The sequence below is a fragment of the Mycetomoellerius zeteki genome, unplaced genomic scaffold, assembly GCF_001594055.1.
Source record: "Mycetomoellerius zeteki isolate Tzet28-1 unplaced genomic scaffold, Tzet1.0 scaffold382, whole genome shotgun sequence".
Classification (NCBI taxonomy): domain Eukaryota; kingdom Metazoa; phylum Arthropoda; class Insecta; order Hymenoptera; family Formicidae; genus Mycetomoellerius; species Mycetomoellerius zeteki.
This window is the reverse complement of record NW_017257373.1, coordinates 217,029-236,624: the sequence shown is the minus strand read 5'-3', so window position 1 is coordinate 236,624 and position 19,596 is coordinate 217,029. Positions and strand designations below refer to the sequence as shown.

At 32.0% G+C, this 19,596-nt stretch overlaps 1 protein-coding gene across 1 annotated transcript; it reads left to right on the top strand.

Annotated features, from left to right (window-relative positions):
• The first annotated feature begins 900 nt into the window (after positions 1–900).
• On the top strand, positions 901–9,183 carry LOC108726050 (uncharacterized). Its single transcript, XM_018453417.1, has 7 exons — positions 901–1,630; positions 2,794–3,020; positions 3,685–3,824; positions 4,496–4,989; positions 5,289–5,524; positions 5,931–6,077; positions 9,048–9,183. The coding sequence occupies exons 1-7, from the start codon at positions 901–903 to the stop codon at positions 9,069–9,071; spliced, it is 1,998 nt and encodes a 665-aa protein (XP_018308919.1). The 3' UTR covers positions 9,072–9,183.
• Positions 9,184–19,596: the final 10,413 nt, after the last annotated feature.

Genomic DNA, 19,596 nt, shown 5'->3' with positions numbered 1-19,596 from the left:
CTTAAAACGCGGAGTAGCGAGCGCAATTCTTCTTTTAGTGTATCTTTATTTCTCTTTTCAATCCGTACGATGGAAGAAATTTCTTAGCCATTTCAGATTCTTATATTCTTAGCAAAAGTTCAATACAGTTTCAAGAAAAAATAAAAATGATTTACAGAGAAGAAAGTATACTTATTCCTCTTAATATTCAAGTAGTTAGTGAGCATTAAAAAAGTATATCAATATATAACCTTATTATGATAATCTTAATACTCTTAAAATACACTTAAAATTTAAAGTTAATTATATAAGATTTTTTTCTCATAAAATTCTTCAAAAATAGTCGTTCAAATCACTTTATTTAAAAAAATATCTTTATATATTTAAAAACAAGTTGGTTATATGCTTTAGAATTAAATGTTTTAGATTTCCTTTGAGAGCCAAGATCTAAATTTTAAAAGCAATATTTTTAATAAAATATTATTTCTAATGGAATAATAAAACAATCGAAATATTAATACATATTAAGTTTAATATGCTTTCCTAGAAAATGCGCAACTTATAAAATTATGGTATTATATCGCATCTTGTATATAGAAAACTCATAAGTTCAAATTCTAAAAGAAGAAAAGTATGCCAAGTGTTGTAGACGTGTTTTACCAGACCAGTCCTACACTGCTAAAGGAAGGGTGAAAAACTGGAAAAGAAAGAGATATCATCGATCCTATATAAGACTGTCGATCTCAATCACTTACACTTGTAGTCATTACGTTCGATCTTCAATGTCACCGTTAAAATTTGCTGGTACTGGAAGTTAACACGTAAATTTTTTAATTTTAAAACACACGGTCATCTATGACGTACCAAATGCAAGTCTTGGTGAGCCTTTAAAAAATCATCGTGAAAATCGTCAGCGTGATCATGATATTTCTAAACGTGAATGTCTTTATTTGTCTTCAGACTATTGTCATCGCTGTGACGTTGATATCTGTGGAAGCGTACGATATTAAAAGAGACGGTTCTTCCAATGTGGACGTCACGTCTTATCGTGAATCACATTCGCGGAATTTCTTTCTGAATGAACCGTTTATCGACAAAACGATCGGTCTGCAAATTTCAGCCGCTGTACCAGTGAGAGATCAAACTACTGGCCAGCGAGCCTTTCGCGATGTACCCTTAAAAAATCGAGCCATCTATCCATCCGGCTTAACAGTTTTTCATCATCAACCGATCAAACAGAATTCCTTTAAGATAACATCGTTTAGAGATAAACTATTGTACAAAGACGCAATATTAAAGAATCAACAATTGCGTGGAGAACCGACTGTCCTCACAGACAATCCTCTCGAAGAACAATGGCTTACACCAGAGGAAATCTCCGAGGGACAAACGTCGACATACGGTAGCCAAGCACCATTCAAAGAACAGTTGTTTACAACTGAAACACCATTTAAAAACTTATTTCGCGGACAATCATCCTCGGCTGAACAAGCGCTTCAAAAGCAAAAGGCTTTCGTTGAATCTCCATCCATCTCCAACTCGGTCAAATTTTATCGAGATAATTCTTACATTAAACCAATCGATTTGTACGAGCGATATAAAAATTTATTGACTTCGTTTGACGGGAATTCTTTGATACATACAAAGTACGGTGAGTTCACAGATGTTACACAATTTCGAAGATATATGATGGGAACTCTTTATATATTCTAATGCAAATTTTTTCAGAATTTTTATACGGAACATTTTTCACAAATATTAAGAAAGTATATAACTTTTTTTAGAATTTTTCATATATATGAATTCTGAAAACTTTAAAATTTTTAAGATTTCTTATTTTATAATTTCTGGAAAGATTTTATAAGATTTAATCAGAAATTATAGAATGGGAAATCTTAAAAATCTTCTATCTTTTAAAATATTTTTCAGAATTCAGATGTATAAAGAATTTTAAAAAAGATATATAGACTTCTCTCAGCATTTAAAAGTGTTATAATTAGTAAAAAATTAGAAAAGTTTTCTAAAAAAGTTATAAAATTATTTTAAAAGTCTAAAAAATTCTTAAATTTACATAAAAATTAAAAGAAAATTCTAAAATTTATAAAAGTTCTGAAAAATTTTGAGAAAAATTTTTACCAAAATAATTTTACATCAGAGAGAAAATTTTTCTCCGATAAAATAGATACAATTAAATTTTTTCCCTTCTAATTTAACTCGCGCAAATTGTTTTGCGAAAAACTCGATATTGAATTTTCTACTAAATCATTAAACAATTTATTAGTTGAGACGTTAGACAAATTTGTCCCCTCAGAATTTTAACTTGATTACATCGCCTTAATTATTGCAGAATAATTTTCAGCTATCACGTTAAATCTCTACTGATTCTTGTATATAACATCAACCCTCGAACTAAAAAATAATGAATTATTCTCAGGGGACAATTTTGTTTTTTTCACTCGTTCAGGATAGCATCATCACGTTGGCTCATTGATGTCTCGGGAATTTTTTTACGAGGGGGTAACTTAATGTAATCGTGGGACAGAATCCTCGAAATCATTATAAAATTCATATGAAATCTCTATGTATAATCCGATAATTACATATGCAACCACAAGAAATCATTGTATAATATTAAATAAAATCGTGTATTTTACCAAATTATTTCATATGTAGTGGAAAAAGTTATTTATAATCAGATGAAGTCATATGAAATCATATAATCGATGGGACAATATTTCAGCTAGTGGTTACCCCCTCATTTTTTTACGGTAAATTGTATCTACGCTATTCGTATGATAATTATATTTTTCATAGACAATCATGTGCCTAAACTGTCTTCGGTGCTGATGGTTCCGTCTTCTGAGTATCTTCCGTTAAACGCCGAGACGCCCACGACGCAATCATCAATGCCTTTTATTGTGCACGGACATAATTCTGCCATGTCTTCTGTTTCCTCTGGTATGAGCGATTCCTCAGAAGCTTCCAAGGTGAAACTCGGTCCGAGATGGAACTCGCTAACGTCGATCAGCAACTGTAATGCGGTGAGCAAAATCTATGACAGCTGATATTTCGATTTTACAAAGCGAGGTATTATATAATCAAAATTTAATCCTGTCTGTTGAATCTGATACTCAGCCGAAGGCAAAATCTATTTCGCCAAAAATTTTACGTACCTATCTATTTTTGCAATGAATATAGTTGCAATTGTAAATGAAAACCATTTCGATTCTGTCAACCATATCAAGTTTTGTGTTACGTATTTCTACTTGTAATTAGAATAACTTGCGCAAAACGGATAAAATTTAAAAACATAATTTTATACTTAATATTACACAATTTTATGCAATTTTATTTTACTTCAATCATTGCAATGTTGCGTAAACATGTATTATAATATCAATTGCATGTAAATTTATACATTATATTATTATTTCTTGGTGTATCTTATGCATATATTTTACGTACCATTTACTATTAAAGCTATTATTAACGATATTTGTATCGACCATCTAGGTACTGAATAAACATAAGACTAGCGAATTTTCTTATATAATTTTATATTAATAATTGCGGTATGTAACTGTAATATGTTATTGGACATTGAAGATTACAAAATGTATGATAAACAAGAGTGAACGCACTGAAAAAATATATCGATACGAATCAGCGGCGCGCAGAACTAATAAATGTTTGTTCTGCTTTTAGCCAGTTGACAGCTTACCAACAACTGTTCCATCAATCTCAGTTAGCACAAACCAATCCTCGATTGTAGGTCACATCTTAACAAGTTTAACAACCAAGCCCAGTTCGCCTGTCCTGGCAACATCAATAGCGCCGTCCGGAAAGTACGTAACGGCTGACCGGAGGTTTATTATCTGCCACGTTGGTTACATAGAGCGTAACTATGCAGTAAACTAAACTTGTAAAGTTAAGTCAATTGCTGGACAAGAATGTCATTCGCATACCATGGACCTGAGGCGATCGCACTATGTCATTGCAAAGCTATGCGTAAAATTAATATAATTTCAAATATATTTCAGACAATATTTATTTACCGTAATTACTTCTATTTTGTTTAATAATTTTTTATTGCCACAGTCTGTAAAATTATGAACTTAAAGTAGTAATAAGAAAGTTGTATCTCTAAATAATTTACATATTCTTCACTCCAATTGAAAGACTCCCTAAAAAAATGTTGCAACTATCATTCATAAAAAGCGATAATATAAAAATTTAATATAAAAATGTTGCTTATGCATTGAGATTATATATTTTCTTTATTTCTTGTAAAATTAAAAAATGTTGAATGCAACGTTCTTTCTTCATTGTGTTTTTACTGATAGTCTTTGTGAATATCCTAACATAAACTCTTGTTATTTTTTTTACTAGTTTATTTTATTTCTCTTAATAATTCTCATAATTGATGCAAAATGGAGAATATAAAGAAAAACTAACCGCGCTAATTAATCTATATAAAATAATTATGTTAATTAAATTTGATTTCTCTTTGATTTAGCGTCCTTGAACCGATTTATTTTCATGCTACTAAACATGGATCTATCACATATCCTCTTCGTACTCTGAGTGACAATAGCGACATGCACGCTCATACGTCTTCACATATACCGACGAGCCTCAAGATCAACGAGCATAACGTTAAATTCCTAGAGCCAGAAGCACTCAAAAACGTTGAAACCCAAAGCTCCACGTTAAACTACATTCTCCCGGAAGAGCACAAAGCTGGCCTGAAGGATATTCAGACCTCCTTAATGGACTACACGCTGCCTGTGAAAGTTAAACACCATTGGCCTTTGCAGCAATTCTCAGAACCAGAAATATCTTCTGGCTATGCTCCGCTGTCTCTAAACTCGAAGATGAAACGCGTTTTACCGAATATACCTATCGCGCCCATTTCTTGGCCAATAGAAATTAAAAATGACGTTTCCACAACGCTGCCCTTGAAATCTATAATGACATCCAACGCGGTAGCAAAGAACAAGTTACTGCTAGGTATGTGATATGGTTATGTTTTATAATTATGTTATATAAATAATCTAAAGCTGATAATCTAAAGCTTAATAATGTACATGGCTTTTCTTTTTTTAAATACAAGGTAACGATATCAAAGGAACAAACATGTAATTATATTATTGCGACTGTTACATTTCGTTAAGTAATTTTATAAATTTATCACAAGGGGGATTATTTTGTCAATTTCTTCAATTTTGTGAGATCATAAATATTAATATTTCAGAGGAATTTGATACTTAATGCGAATACTGCAGCCTTTTATTTATATTTTACTACAGGCACTCACATAGATTTACCTGTGGACTTCACAGCAAGCATACCAAACAGTCTGACTTCAAATACACCCAATGGTATATCTGGAAGCATAACTGGTGGCATATCAACGAGCATACCTGGTAGCATGACGATGGACATACCTGCGAGCATACCAACTTTGAACTTTGGGCAAACTTTACATCACGTGGAACAATTACGATCAACTCAAGAGGCAAGAAATCCATGGTACCCCACAGGTATCTTAGTACTATACTCTAAGTAAGTTTTCCATCTTCGGTTTCGACCGTAACATACATTTTAACGTAACACCCTGGAATTTCTCTGAAGGTATAGTAATCCGTTAAAAGCGCTCCGGAATTTAATGGAATAACGGAGTGATATAACGCGTTTCAATTTTGGCAAGAATTTATCTGTAAAATTCTTCAAATCTTGATACGAAAATTATGAGATGCAAATAGGAAATGTTGTATGATACTGGCTCGAGATGAAATTTTACCCAACATGGAAACATTATTATTACTACTATAATTATTATCTTTTTATCGAGTTTATATAATAATTCGACCGCCATTATGTTTAAGGACTCGTTTATTCAACAACTTTTTTTGTACACAGGCATAATGCAATTAACGTATTTTACAGATTTGCAACTGCAACTGGGAGGTTTCGACGGAATAAATTACACCTTACATACGGATAATCCCGCCATGAGACCGATAGAACCTGGGATAGGAAAAGCGGGTTTAACTTCGCCGAAATTAGCGCAACCGCACGCTCTCGCATTTGCAAAAGTGAGTTCTCAAGGCACGAATCTGCGGTACGCGATACTCATATCGCTCGAAAGCTTTCTTAATGGCGCAATATTGCTTTGGTCGTTTTTATTAGCTTCGTGCTTGTCAGTTACGAGCAATCTATCCTTTATTTCTTCTTTTCCTATCTTGTCCTATGTATCTTCATCTTCTTACGTATCACATTTTTCTTTTTCAGCATTTTACGATTTTCTTCCATTATGTTTCACTTTGCACGAACGGCACCACCGTATCGTGACACCGTACATTTCCGCGAGTAAATCAAGTAAATTGCAGTTTTTGCTATACTTTATGCTTTCGGGATAAAGCGGCCACACCTCTCGGGCAAAAGCGTGTATTAGAAGAAAGAAATTACCAGGCCGCTTCGGAGTTTGACATTAAATTTAGTGCATTCATATTTCTACACTTTTCACTGCGCAGCTACTAACTCGTTAAATGAATTTATTATTCCATTTAATTGACTAAATAATTCAATCCCCGCGAGTATAAATGTCATTTGTATTTGAATGACTAATGTATTGGTCATTCAAATTGTTGGGTGGGGTAATAACTTTTTCTATACATTATACTTCATTTTACAAAACAATCTGTCAAAGTGATAATATCGCAGATTGAAATAATCCATCTAATTTTTCCAATCGATTTGAGATTTATTACACGCTATATAAATAATATATGTATAACTTAACGATTAAAAAAAAATGTTTTAAAATTTATAAATTAAAAGATCACATTTTCTACAAGATTTTAATTAACAATAAAAATTAACAAGTATAATAAATGTCCATAGATAAACATTTATTTCACAAGAGCTTGTGTTCAAATTTATCGTTGCATTCATTAGCATATTATTAAATGACTAGAAAGGTAAAAAGAGAATAAAATAGTACTTACAAAATTTTTATATTAAACTCTATAAGTAATAAAATAAGTATTAGGAATGCAATAAGGATTTTATTATAAAAATTTATTTTTATATGCAGACATATTTTTAGTCTTTTTTAATTGTTAAATTTTGTGAATGCATTAAATGTGAGCAGAATGTGTTCAGAATTTTATAAATGGACTATTTACAGGCAAACATATATTAAATATATTTCAATTTGGAAATTTCAATACTCTTCTCTATATACAGTAGATTCCTAATTATCATTTGGAAGTATGTCTGTTTGCTTCAGCAAATGCTATCGAACGTTGGAAGTTCGCTGGTGGAAGCTTATGAATATGGAATATACGTATTCACGAAATATTAATTAGTAAACTAATTTTGTTAATCATACACATTCGTGCTTGACAATTCTGTAGATCTATTGATATATGTAAATTTCAATCATTTAGTCAAAAGGCGAAACCAATTTATTGCATTGTTATATTAGAACAAATTTTATTTTGCATAAATCATGTGCAAAATATATTATCTATAATAAATCAGTTTGTAAATCGTCTGCCCAATAATGCGACTCGAAAATTTCCGAGTCTTTCTCTTTATTTTTGTTTTATTTATCTGTCAATCATCGTTTCTGTAATATATACAAAAGTAATGGAAAGTCGCAATATACTTAATATGGAGTTTAAAAAATACATAAAGTGTCACATTTCACGTGACACTTTATTGCAAAATATTTTAATATTTTGCAGAGTTTCCAAGAAATTGAAATACTACATGTATCTACTAAAAAAAAAAAATGAAAAAAATACAATTGACGATTTATATAACAAGAATATTAAATTTTTTGCTTAGCAACACATTAGAAGATCATAATCAAATACAGATATTTAAATAACATTGCGAGTTCTCCTCGGTATTACTTTCGGCATTACAAAAAAATCATTGCGCTATTTCTTCGGTGCCGGGCGTTGAAATGTGTGTTCTCTTCAAGAATGAAAGTTTTTCGCTTTGTGCAAGAGCACAAATAAAATGTTCCGCGTGCTCTACGTTCAGGCGCAATGCCGCTCGTAAATCCTTCAAAAATTTAACGCGAGATACGGCCATTCCGCGTGCCGAGTGCCGCAGGTGTCGGCTCTCTTTCCGCGGGACCGTAAGATGGAAGAAACGAAGGTAGGCAGAGAGAAATGAGGCATCTCATTCGTAGTCACCTGGGTTTCTTATTTACATTAATTACACCCGGAGAAGTTTCTACCTCGGCCAACAGAAGACAGGAGGAAGCAGCGTATCGTGCGTTGCTTGTTTTGTTACGGCGGCAATTATTTTCGCAGTCGGTAAATATGATTAATCGTAAGGGATTAAAGATGAAACAAGTCCCGACGTCGGCTGAAACAAATTGTGCTCGTTGAAATATCGACTGGCACATGCTCACGTTTATATTGTTTACCTTTACAGAGCATCCTCCGAGGAAGTGCATATAAAGAGAATTTAATTAAATTAATTGAAATTGCGTGAAATACGCGATACACGCGCGTGAATTCCAACTTGTAGGTTTGAAATGACGCATATTTGCGGGTCGCATATAGATCGAATTAACATTAAATGCGATTCTATCACAGTTTAGGAGATATTTATAGTAACCGTTATATTTTATCACGGTTTAATTAAATTTAATCACAGAATTTTATATATATCGAAGTTGATGAAATTCCAAATACGTATCTAAAATGCGAATGAAATTTAAAAATAATAAATCACAACATGGTAAATAATGTGGTCAAAAACTAAAAAATACATCGTAACATGACTCGTTTAAATATTTTCATAATTTTTATTTCATAACTTTCGTAAATTTATAATTTTCGTCGCACAAAAAGTTGCACATTTGATATGCTTCTCTATGTTTTCAAATAACTGAGACTTATTCTTATTACTTAGAAAAAATTATAATTATTAAATATCACACTACATATAAAAGATATATAATATAACTATATATAATTTTTATATTTTTACTATATATAAACTAATTTAATTATAACAGACCTTTTTAAATATTATTTCAGATTGGAGTTGGATATCATCTTTAATAGCAATTTAGGACTACTATTATTCGAAACTACTTTGATGTATACATTATATTTAAAATATTACCTATACATTTATAAAATTTGAGTAATTACTGTGACCAGAAAAAGTCACCAAAGGTATTACATTAGAAGTGGTACATATCTTTTGTTGTTATTCATAATATAATATTTAATTAATTAATTTTAAGTATTATCCAGTGTTATCTAATGCAAAAATCTGTTTTGTTACTAGTATTTTAATGTATTATAAATGTATCAATAAAATTTATTGTTTTCTAAAACCATTGTATCAATTAATTTGTTTCGTGATCAGTAATATATAAAACATTTCAATGTATTTCTTATTCTTTTTATTTCCACATGTTAAACACATTGCGTTTGTTATAAGTTTATAATTTTGTAATATTAAGAAGTTGAATGTAACAATTTATTTCGGATTCGCGGAAACGCTATTTCAGAATTGTCGTGATAAATATTTGATAACGATAAATTAAGTTCCTTCATATACAAACCAAATAGAATTTGATGCGAAAAAATTATTTTAGATTGTTCACGTACAACAGATATAACGTTTTCATACCACCTGCAGTTCGTTTTTGTACTACCTTTTATTTCACTATTTATCTATTTTCATTCGGTTTCTCTTCCTTTTGTTCATCACACGTCCAAGTACCTCGATGTTCACACGGGTATAAACGGTCAAAACTCCGGGATACCTTTTATTCCTCAAACGTCCGTAAAAGTTGGCACCAAACGATTTCGCTGCAGATTGAATTTTGCTGACGACCGTGATAGTTGGCCGCGACTATTGTCACTGCAGATTGCATTGAATCAAATCAATGTAGTCACACGTGGATTCGAGCTATAATAACTTGAAAAAAAGATGTCATATCTAGAGGGAGAAATTACCTGATCGGAATAAAGAACTGACTTCCACGAGAACATAAATAAAAAATAAACCAGGTGTATAATCAGTAAAACACTTTTAAAGTTTGCATTAAATTTAGAAATATTTGTAATCATTAAAATTAGTGTTATTATTTTAAATTTATTTGTGTTAACTTTTTATTTATATTCTTATATACAGAAGTGTCAATTCTTCATAGAATATACACATTTAAAACTACATATGTTATCTTTTTACAAATATATTTGACATCGCGGACTCCGACTTTTAAAAAAGTAATTAACCATATTAAGTACAATTTATTATTTAAATTTAACTGAGTTTCATACTATATATTTATAAATATTAAACTTTATTAAACTCTGAGAGTTTCACTATGTAGTGAGTTTGATATAAGTATTCATATCCCGGTGGTACGTTGCATTTTGAGTTCATCTCCACTCGAGTTGTCAAGCAATTATGCAGAATAATTGTGTGCCCAGTGTGTACCTCCGTTGTTTTACGATTCGCTATTTAGCCAAATAAATTTCACATTCATCCGCCACTTTAATTATTTTTCTAGCAATAAGTCGACTGACTAGAAGTCAGTTGTAAGTTTCACACTTAATTATGCTCTGGTGAGAATAATATAGGTTTATCTCATTTTCCATTCTAGAATTTCTCCGCGCCGTAGAGTGAATAATGTACCGTCGGCTTACGTTAGATTACTTCATTCATGCATTTTATGAAGATAGCATGAGCGATTTAATTGCAAATTGGATTCGGGCTCTTTCGTTATTTTTCATTATTTCATCCGTAATTGAAACTGTTGCGAAATTTTTTTATCGTATGCATTTCCGAGTGCAGGATCGCGACTCATTTTAATACACGTGCCGTGTCGAAATTCATTAGCGATATTATTTTACACGGCATTCATTAATAGACTCGTTATTATAGTAAGGACTCGTTGCGGAAACATAACTTTCATGTACGCGCATATTTATTTATCATTTAATTATACATCGTTCTTTTTGGAATATCGTGTGATCCAGAAGTGAAAAGAGATGTGATCTGGAGGTAAAAATTAGAAGATCACTTTTAATTTATACTATAATTTATTACTTTTAACAAGTGTCCTGTTCTGTGTGTATGTATGTTCATGTCGCATGTGAATGTGTTTTCGTGTATTTTTTCACGCTCTCTTAAGTATGTATATGTATTGCCTTCAGTATACACACAGCATTTTTAAATTTCTTTTTACGCTCTTATTTTCTCGCGGTTTAAATCTCAGCAAATTAAAAGTTCTTTTCTTAAACCTATGCCCTGTATAGACCATTGGTGATAATAAATAAGAAATCCATAGGAAAACACAGCATCCGATCTCACGCATCGGCATAACACGCGCGTACGTTACGTCGTATAATATACTATGTATAATATATATCTCTGTTTTTTTTAACGTTATAGCATTCCAACACTTTCATCCTCGAAAGACAGCGTGCCGATCGTTTCGCAGGAAGTTTCTATAATTCTCACTCGATTATCGGGAATCGTCAGAAACTCCGTCATACTCCTCCATAAACGTGCACACAACAGACGTAAACATGCTCCTCCAATTAGACTTAGAATATTTACACAGATATACAGCGCTATGTCGACTTGCTCTTGCAAATCGTGACATCGTCTTCACGTGTGTCGTACATCGTCATGAGTGTATCGATACATATCATATACATGTGTCGCATATATGTACAGAGGGGAAAGTATCAGGTTAGAAAAATACAGCCATTTTACTCAGGATTATAAGAAACCTTCTAACATCTTTCGAAGTGTCACGCTATAACAGAAAACTAGGCTTACCTCTCTCCCTTTTCTCTTTCACTCTTTCTCTCTTCACACAAATATGTATTTTTGGTTACCATTCGTATCATCGTTTGGAACCGTTAAGTCTCATACTCTTCTAATTCATCAGACTGAAACCCGTATCTTTACCGTGCATTTAACACTAAATCTAGACACACGGAAAGAATGATTTTGCTGAAATATCTAAAAATTCACTAGATACAGATCAGAAAATAATTTTGTTTGTAACATCAAAATAATTATGTAGGACGCTCGGACTAGGATATTAATTAAAAGAATATTAAAACTTTTTGTAACATTATTATCAACGTTTGACTGTAGAATGTTGTCGCTATTGAGTGATACAATATTGCTAACAATACGTAAATTTTACGTATAAGAAAATAGGCCATTTTTAATTAATGTAACGTGAAATGTTTTATACATTTCATTTTTAATGAATAAAATATTTATAATCTAAATCTTTCTAAATACAAATGATTTAATTATTAACTTAAAGGAAAGAAAAAAAATGAACGTATAATACTAAATTTAAACTTAAAATAATATAAAGTACGTCCAATTTTGTGTCTCTTCATATATAACACTGAAATAAAATATATAATGATCCAAAATAATAACATAAAATTGCATAAAAATTGAAATTACTCATCACGCTTTGTTATAATACTGACCACCAGAGAGTTCAAATTGTACATATAAAAAAATGGACAGAATTTTTAAAAGTTTATCTCCGCTTATTCTAGTTTTTAATATAGCAAATTGGACATCCTAATAATTACTGAAGATATAGCTTAGCGCCTAATGACCTCGTTCACTTGTACGTAAAATTTACGTATCGATATAACATAATTATTTTGTTCTACATAATTATTTTGATAATCCAACAAAATAACCAAAATAAATGATCAAATTACGAACAACTTAAAAATCGTTCCGAAATAAAACAATTATTTTCATAGTCAAGTAAATAAAATAAAATAAATGTACATTAATTTGGTTATTCCAACAAAATTATTTTCAGATCTGTATCTAGCTGAATTTTTACATACTTCAGTAAAACCATTTTATTCGTGCATCTGATACGCACCTTCGTTTTATTAATTGGCCTCTAAGAAGGAGACTTCGGGATCAGACAGCCATATAGTGCTAAACGCGATGCAAAACGGGGATGAAAATGTGGTTCTCGTGATGGGTTGTGGAAATGAGAGGATTATGCAGAGATCGCGCTGGCACATCCTACCATATTTGTTCTCCGCACTTCGTTAGTGATACGAGAAGCAAAGCGTGCGAACTTCGCTAATTAAGAAGCGATCGACTTCGTCCGGAAGTCTCTTTACCCTTTACAACGTTATTAAGTGGCACATGGCGCGATCTACGAAGGTAAAGACGAGACGGAGGCGGCTCCCGCGGGGGATAAGTCGAGAGATGATCGGTCGACAAGCGAGAGAGAGAAAGTTGACGAACTTCCCGGTGAAGTTATGAAAATGACTTAAAACTTCACAGCCGGCTTACGTGAATTCATTGTGGCCGAAGGGACTTAAGTAGATTTTATACCTTTCGAAGGTTTACATAAATTAAAAGATTTATCCCCCGAATTGAAAGCCGCAGTTTAAAAATCCGGGCGTCTCTCTTCGCTTCCGGCGCCAAACCATGTTTCATTCCACGACGGAATCGTCTCGTGTTCCCTCTCTCGAGTAACTTTAAACGTTATTGTAACGCGAATATTGTCTTGCGTCTTGCCAAAATACCGTCACCTTGTCACGGGAAAAAAGAAGTTGGAAGTAGTCGACATACAACAGCAGAGAGAAATTCGCGAATTTCTATAAAGAAGCGAAATTCGCGAAATTGCGAGAGGTTCCATTCGCGACAGTTTTCGTCTTCGTAACGTTACTTCGTAGGAAGACTTTACAAATTTCATTAATCTCCATTAGCGCTGTATCTACCATTAGTTGCATACTACTTTAAATAGGACAAATATACGCGGTCCCGATTATACGAAATAGCGGAACGAAGAACGTTATTAGCGTGTTAAAAGGGGAACCATGTCGCGTGATTATTTCAAACTCGCGAAATTCATTTGACATAATGACGTAAACAATTAAACTAACGAAGCAATTTCTCATTTTGCAAAAAGTACGATATGCGAAACCCCGATGATCCACGACGAACGTCGTTCAATTCTGCGGACGTTTGTCACGCTCGAGCACACATGTCATTTATCGCAAGTGACCGCACACTCGTCCGGGCTTCATACGGCACGAAACGTACGTAAACCACGTTTTACCAAATCAACCCGATCAGAACGTCGTCGTAAACCGCGCCACGTTTAATGCGAAGCTATACGTAACGATATAGGATTAAACAGTACCGTTTGTGTGTAGCTCGTAAAATATTTACAAATGTACATCGGAGGCTTAAAGCTAAGTCGCACAGCATTCAAAAACCTAGTAAAAAGCTTTGATTGTAGACTTTATTGCATCAGCACGAACGCACGTAACGTTTATCGAAACGAACAATATCGTGATTTGTTCGTAACACTTCGGGCCGTGCAAAAATTTGCATCTGGACTGATTTAAATACATCACTATACACGCCTCAGATAACTAACATATTTATCAAAGAAATGTTAAGATAAAAATGATACATTAAGTAAAAAATTTGCACGGTCTTGTTAACACTTTGATTGCCATGTGTATGTAATTGAATACACATCTACAGTCACGAAATTAATTGTCCAGACGGTGTGCCATTATATTGATGATTTCTTCAAACTGTTAAATATCAAAGAAGCAATGGTAACCCAATCCTTTAAATTAAATAACATTTTGTTATTAACTTTTATATATAATATATTATGGGAAATCTAAAGAGATCAACTTATATATATACTATAGTCAAAAATTTTTATTAAAAAATGTATTTTATTGGAAAATATATATTTTAATTGTATATTTTATGGAACCAAAATTAGAAGCACTTAGCTATACTATTAATCGAGTTCAATATCAAAATGATAGGCGGCAATAAATATGTTAACTTACATTAATATACGCGATGCAGAAAAGATATTTGTTATTCCTACGTTGCGTGTATCTTTAATGCACACAAGCCAAAATATCCATAAACATTTTGAGAAACATTAAATTTTAGATCTTTTACCAATTTTTTAATAGTTATTTTATGAATAAATTGGAGTGTAAAATAATAGTGCGAAGATCGATTACAAAACTTTGGCAGTCAAAGTGTTAATAGTTTCCAAGAATAGAAGGGAATTTATAGATATATATAAAATCAAGCAATATTAAATTGATTATTCTTTCTTAAAGAAGTAAAATAATCCTATGAATCTCTTCTATTTAAATTTCAAACATGTAAATCTCTCAAATCTTAACACGTTTCAAACGTGAGCATGTCGGCTAGAGGGACAAAAATCGCTCACCACGTGAAACTAGGAATAAAATTACTGTTTTTAGAGCAGATCTCGAGATTTTGAGATTGACAGCATCAATTTTCGGAGCGGCTGCAATCAAAGGCTACATTGACGTGGCGTAAAAAAAGCATCGCGTTATAAATTTTTTATCAAGAAACGTGCTTCGGAAGTGATGTAATCGAAAATATGCTTGATGTGTGTAAAATTTCCGAGCAAAGGAAAATGGTAGCGCTTGATACTCGTACAATGGACATAGTCACGTTTAGTTGATTGATTTTATGCACCTGGCATCGGAGACGCTACCGCATACCTCTTGATGATCTAATATTATATCTTCAATAATTTAATATTAACCCTTAATACACACAATTCATATGCTTCACGTTTTTTTCCTTCGGAATACTAGGTACACATGGCCAAATAATTTATACTCATTCTAAAAAAAATTTTGGTATCTAAAGAACAAGCTTTATGCATTGCCAACCCTTGTTTCTGCGTATCTTCCAACGAGAAAGTTTCAGAAATTCACGAAATCTTAAGGCACCTATTACGTGTAAAGTGTAATTCCTTTTTGCAGCTAAAAAAATTTGTATATTTTTTATTTTTAATTAATTCTTGTTTACACCGCAAAGATTTAACAAACTATTAAAAAAATTAAAAATGAAATGACTTGCATTGAATGTTATAAATAATATTTGTAAAATGTAATAAATATAAAATTGAAAAATATTCAAAATGTTTCCTCTAATTAATTTAACACTTTGTAACGCAATATCAATGATAAAATGCATTATTTAAAATGTAATAAACGTTCAATTTATATCCATTTATATTATTAACAAAATATATCATTTTTGAGTTACTCAATAACTAAACTTTTTTAACAGCTGACCCAGAACATGAAAGATTCATCGTGTGTAATAAAGGTACCAAAAACTATTGTGTGCAATGTATTAAGAGTTAACAAATTGTGAAACACCTTTCTATTAGATTATTTTCCCTTTCTCTCTCTCCTTTTCTCTACATGCAAGCTTCTAATTGTGTATTTAATGTCACTATTCGCTTTACACGATTTGACGTCTAAAACGTTTCTGACTGGATTCAGAAAAAATCGAAAAACAGAGATATATAAATTTTATTAATAAAAACTTTCAACATACTCCATTCTTTCCCTCTTCGACTTCAATGCAATGCTCAGAACATACTTTCAACCGTTACATAGAGAAAAGGCTTTTTTTTAAATTAAACACAAATTTATGCATTGGAATAGTCCAACCAAATGGATATTTAAATTAAGAATGTAATTAATTGCATTAAAACTAAATTTTTTTGATTGAACAAGATATGTTTCATTCAAAATTAAATTTGTTTCAATGAAATAAATAGAACTCTCGAGTCCAAACAAATTTTTTTCTCTGTGTAGAAGTTTTTATAGTAATCATCTTTCGAAATGCTCTTCAATGCGCTCGTCACATTGAAAACTATTTCGAAGTCAATTTGCTTTGATATCTACAATTTTATCAAAAGCATTCCCTTCATTTGCATTTTCTGAAGTCAAAGCCATCTGTGTCTAAGAAAACGACAAACATCATCTTGATTTTAAATTTTGTCGCTCTCACTTTGGTTGCTTCCTCTGAAATCAATCCAGGTTTGAATTTTGAAACAAAATTTGTTTCAGACTGTGACTCTGGAATTGATCAACACCCTTCTTGAATTTTGAAATAAAATTTGACAACAATCCGCTGTTCCATTACAAAAATTTTTACAAGGGAAAAAATCCAACAGAATTCACACGGCCGGTTTTTGAAACATATCGCGTAGCATATATGCAGCATCATGAAAAAATTGCACAAGTAGTCAAATATTAATATTAAAAGTTAGTTGTCGGAAAAATGGTATTACTTGTACATTCAAGACAAAATCAGTTTCGGAACTTTTTAGACAGACTATGCTATAAAGAGCATAAACGTATGAATAATTAACAATATTATATGTACTTTCTCAGACATGCGCTAATTACTTTGTTTAAATTTGAAACCCGAAGAAACCACATTTTCGACATAAACGTGATTCGAGATGCTCATATTACGTCGATCAAATATTAGTTGAAACATGAACTTTGCGATTGCGAATCGTGAAACTCTATACAAGTTAATTAAACACAGGACATAGACATACTCTGCATTTCTGCGGCATATTAAGACCCGACATGCAGATATGTTTGTCTTTTTCTCCCAAATTAAAACTGACGAATTTAATTTCTGGCGTAATGAATACGGAGAAATATATTTATGTTAAATCTAAACAATTTCTATTTTACGTATAAATATATAAATGGTGTCTTGGGGGATTGTATTGGTTTTAACTTTTGTTGTTCTGTGATAGATTCCCATGAACATTGAAGACACAAATAAACATGAAAATACTTACCAGAGAGTAACTTTTTTGCATTAAAAAATGCAAAATGTGTATTGTACTATACCTCTTAAAATTCGAAGTTGTTGCTAAATATTGTTAAGATTTAAGTATTGATACATATCTATTATACAAATCGATAGTAATATTAAATGTCTTTAATATAAAACGTTTATATACACTGTTAGATATTGAAGGAGCAATGATAACAGTGTATCATCATCATCAAGAAACGCGATAACGTCTCGAGCCATAATAGTAAAAAACGCTAAAAGTATATCCTTTCTTCAGCAAAACTGCTAATAGACACTATAGATTTTTAAACAACACTAAACGAAACAGATTAATTAAATATTTCAGAGGAATTTTGGTTCTCTTTCTTCCAAGCAGTCGCAGTCCTGTTAAACAATGATCCATGGTGATTTTGAATAGAAGTAACGTAGTACAGCGATCGTTGATATGCACCGTCTTGCAGCTCGATGGAAAAGTTTTGAGGAATTTACACAGCCGCGTTATTTCAAGAAAAAGAAGAAAAATGCAGCGTAGAATTAGATTGGTTGATTCGCAAGCAGCAATCGCGCAGCGTACTTGTACCTGATATGTTTGAAAATTCGGTCACGGCGAATTTCACGCTTGACCACAAAACAGAAGGCGTGAAATATCGTCGAAACTCAGAACACGTACGTACACAGCATTGCGAGAAGCTCGGCATAACTTTCTGAACAGAAATCTTGCGAACATAACACGAAACTCGATAACGAACTTCTTACCAAGTTTTCCTCTTTTATTTAATATTTTTCACTTATTAGATTCATATTTTTTAAACGTTTATAACTTTTATTCTTTAGTCCTTTGTAAGATATATTAAAATTTCACCTGTATTCCACCATTGCGCTTTAAGAGAAATCGATACTCGATAGTTTGCATTTACATCATGAGCCCGAAAATCCCGGTGTTGCGATTTTACGCTCGATCGAGCCGTGAAACCTAGAATTATGTTTCCAATCTTCGTATATGCCATCGTCATTGTTCAAGTCCACCTGATTATTCATACAATTCGTAACTGGTAGTATTGGTATTGGAATATTGCAACAAATCCTACATATCAAAGCTCGTCGAGGCGGTTGGAACAAATTCTGGAATTTCGCTGTTTGATCGAGCCTGTACGATGCGATGCTCGCAAGTCAAACCTGCATGTGTGTACGTCGCGACAAAATCGTAAAATAATATATAGATATATATCAGGAGTTCTCAATCCTTGCATATATTCACGCTCCGTTTATTATTTATGTATCCATTGCTTACTGTATAAATACTTTGCAGATGAATGACGTAACTCAGCACGAAATCCTCTTTTAAAGAGGATCCATTCAAAAGAGGAACATCCGTAATATATTAGAATATAATAGAATATTTGAAACGCGCAAACTTTATTAATTAATAAAATTAGAGAAATGCTGGGAAAATAAATAAATAAGTGAAATAAAAAATTAAAATATGTAAAAACAGATATATCGATAAAAGTGAATATAACTTCACATAAGCATGAATGTGATTGCCTGCCTTATCAATATTCATAAATTCTGTATATGTCTTGTAAAATATACGTTTTGCTTACGCGATTTGATTTTTAAGAAATTTGTGCTGCCATAGTTTGATTGTGATTCAACTACTATTCGTATTCATTTAATCATGTTTCGTTAAAAAGACGTATGTTAATAACCGTTCGATGACTTCAACGAAGTAGAAGTGTGGAGACTGAATAAATTATTATAATATCAATGCAAAATGACGGGAGCGCTAAATTGAGAAACCCTGAGAGAAACTCGTATGTAAATATCGAGACTAAGCGTTTTTAAAATATCAAAAAAATTTTTTTCTGTCTTGAAAGGCGATTTAATAGTGAATTTATATTTTTTTCTCGAAAA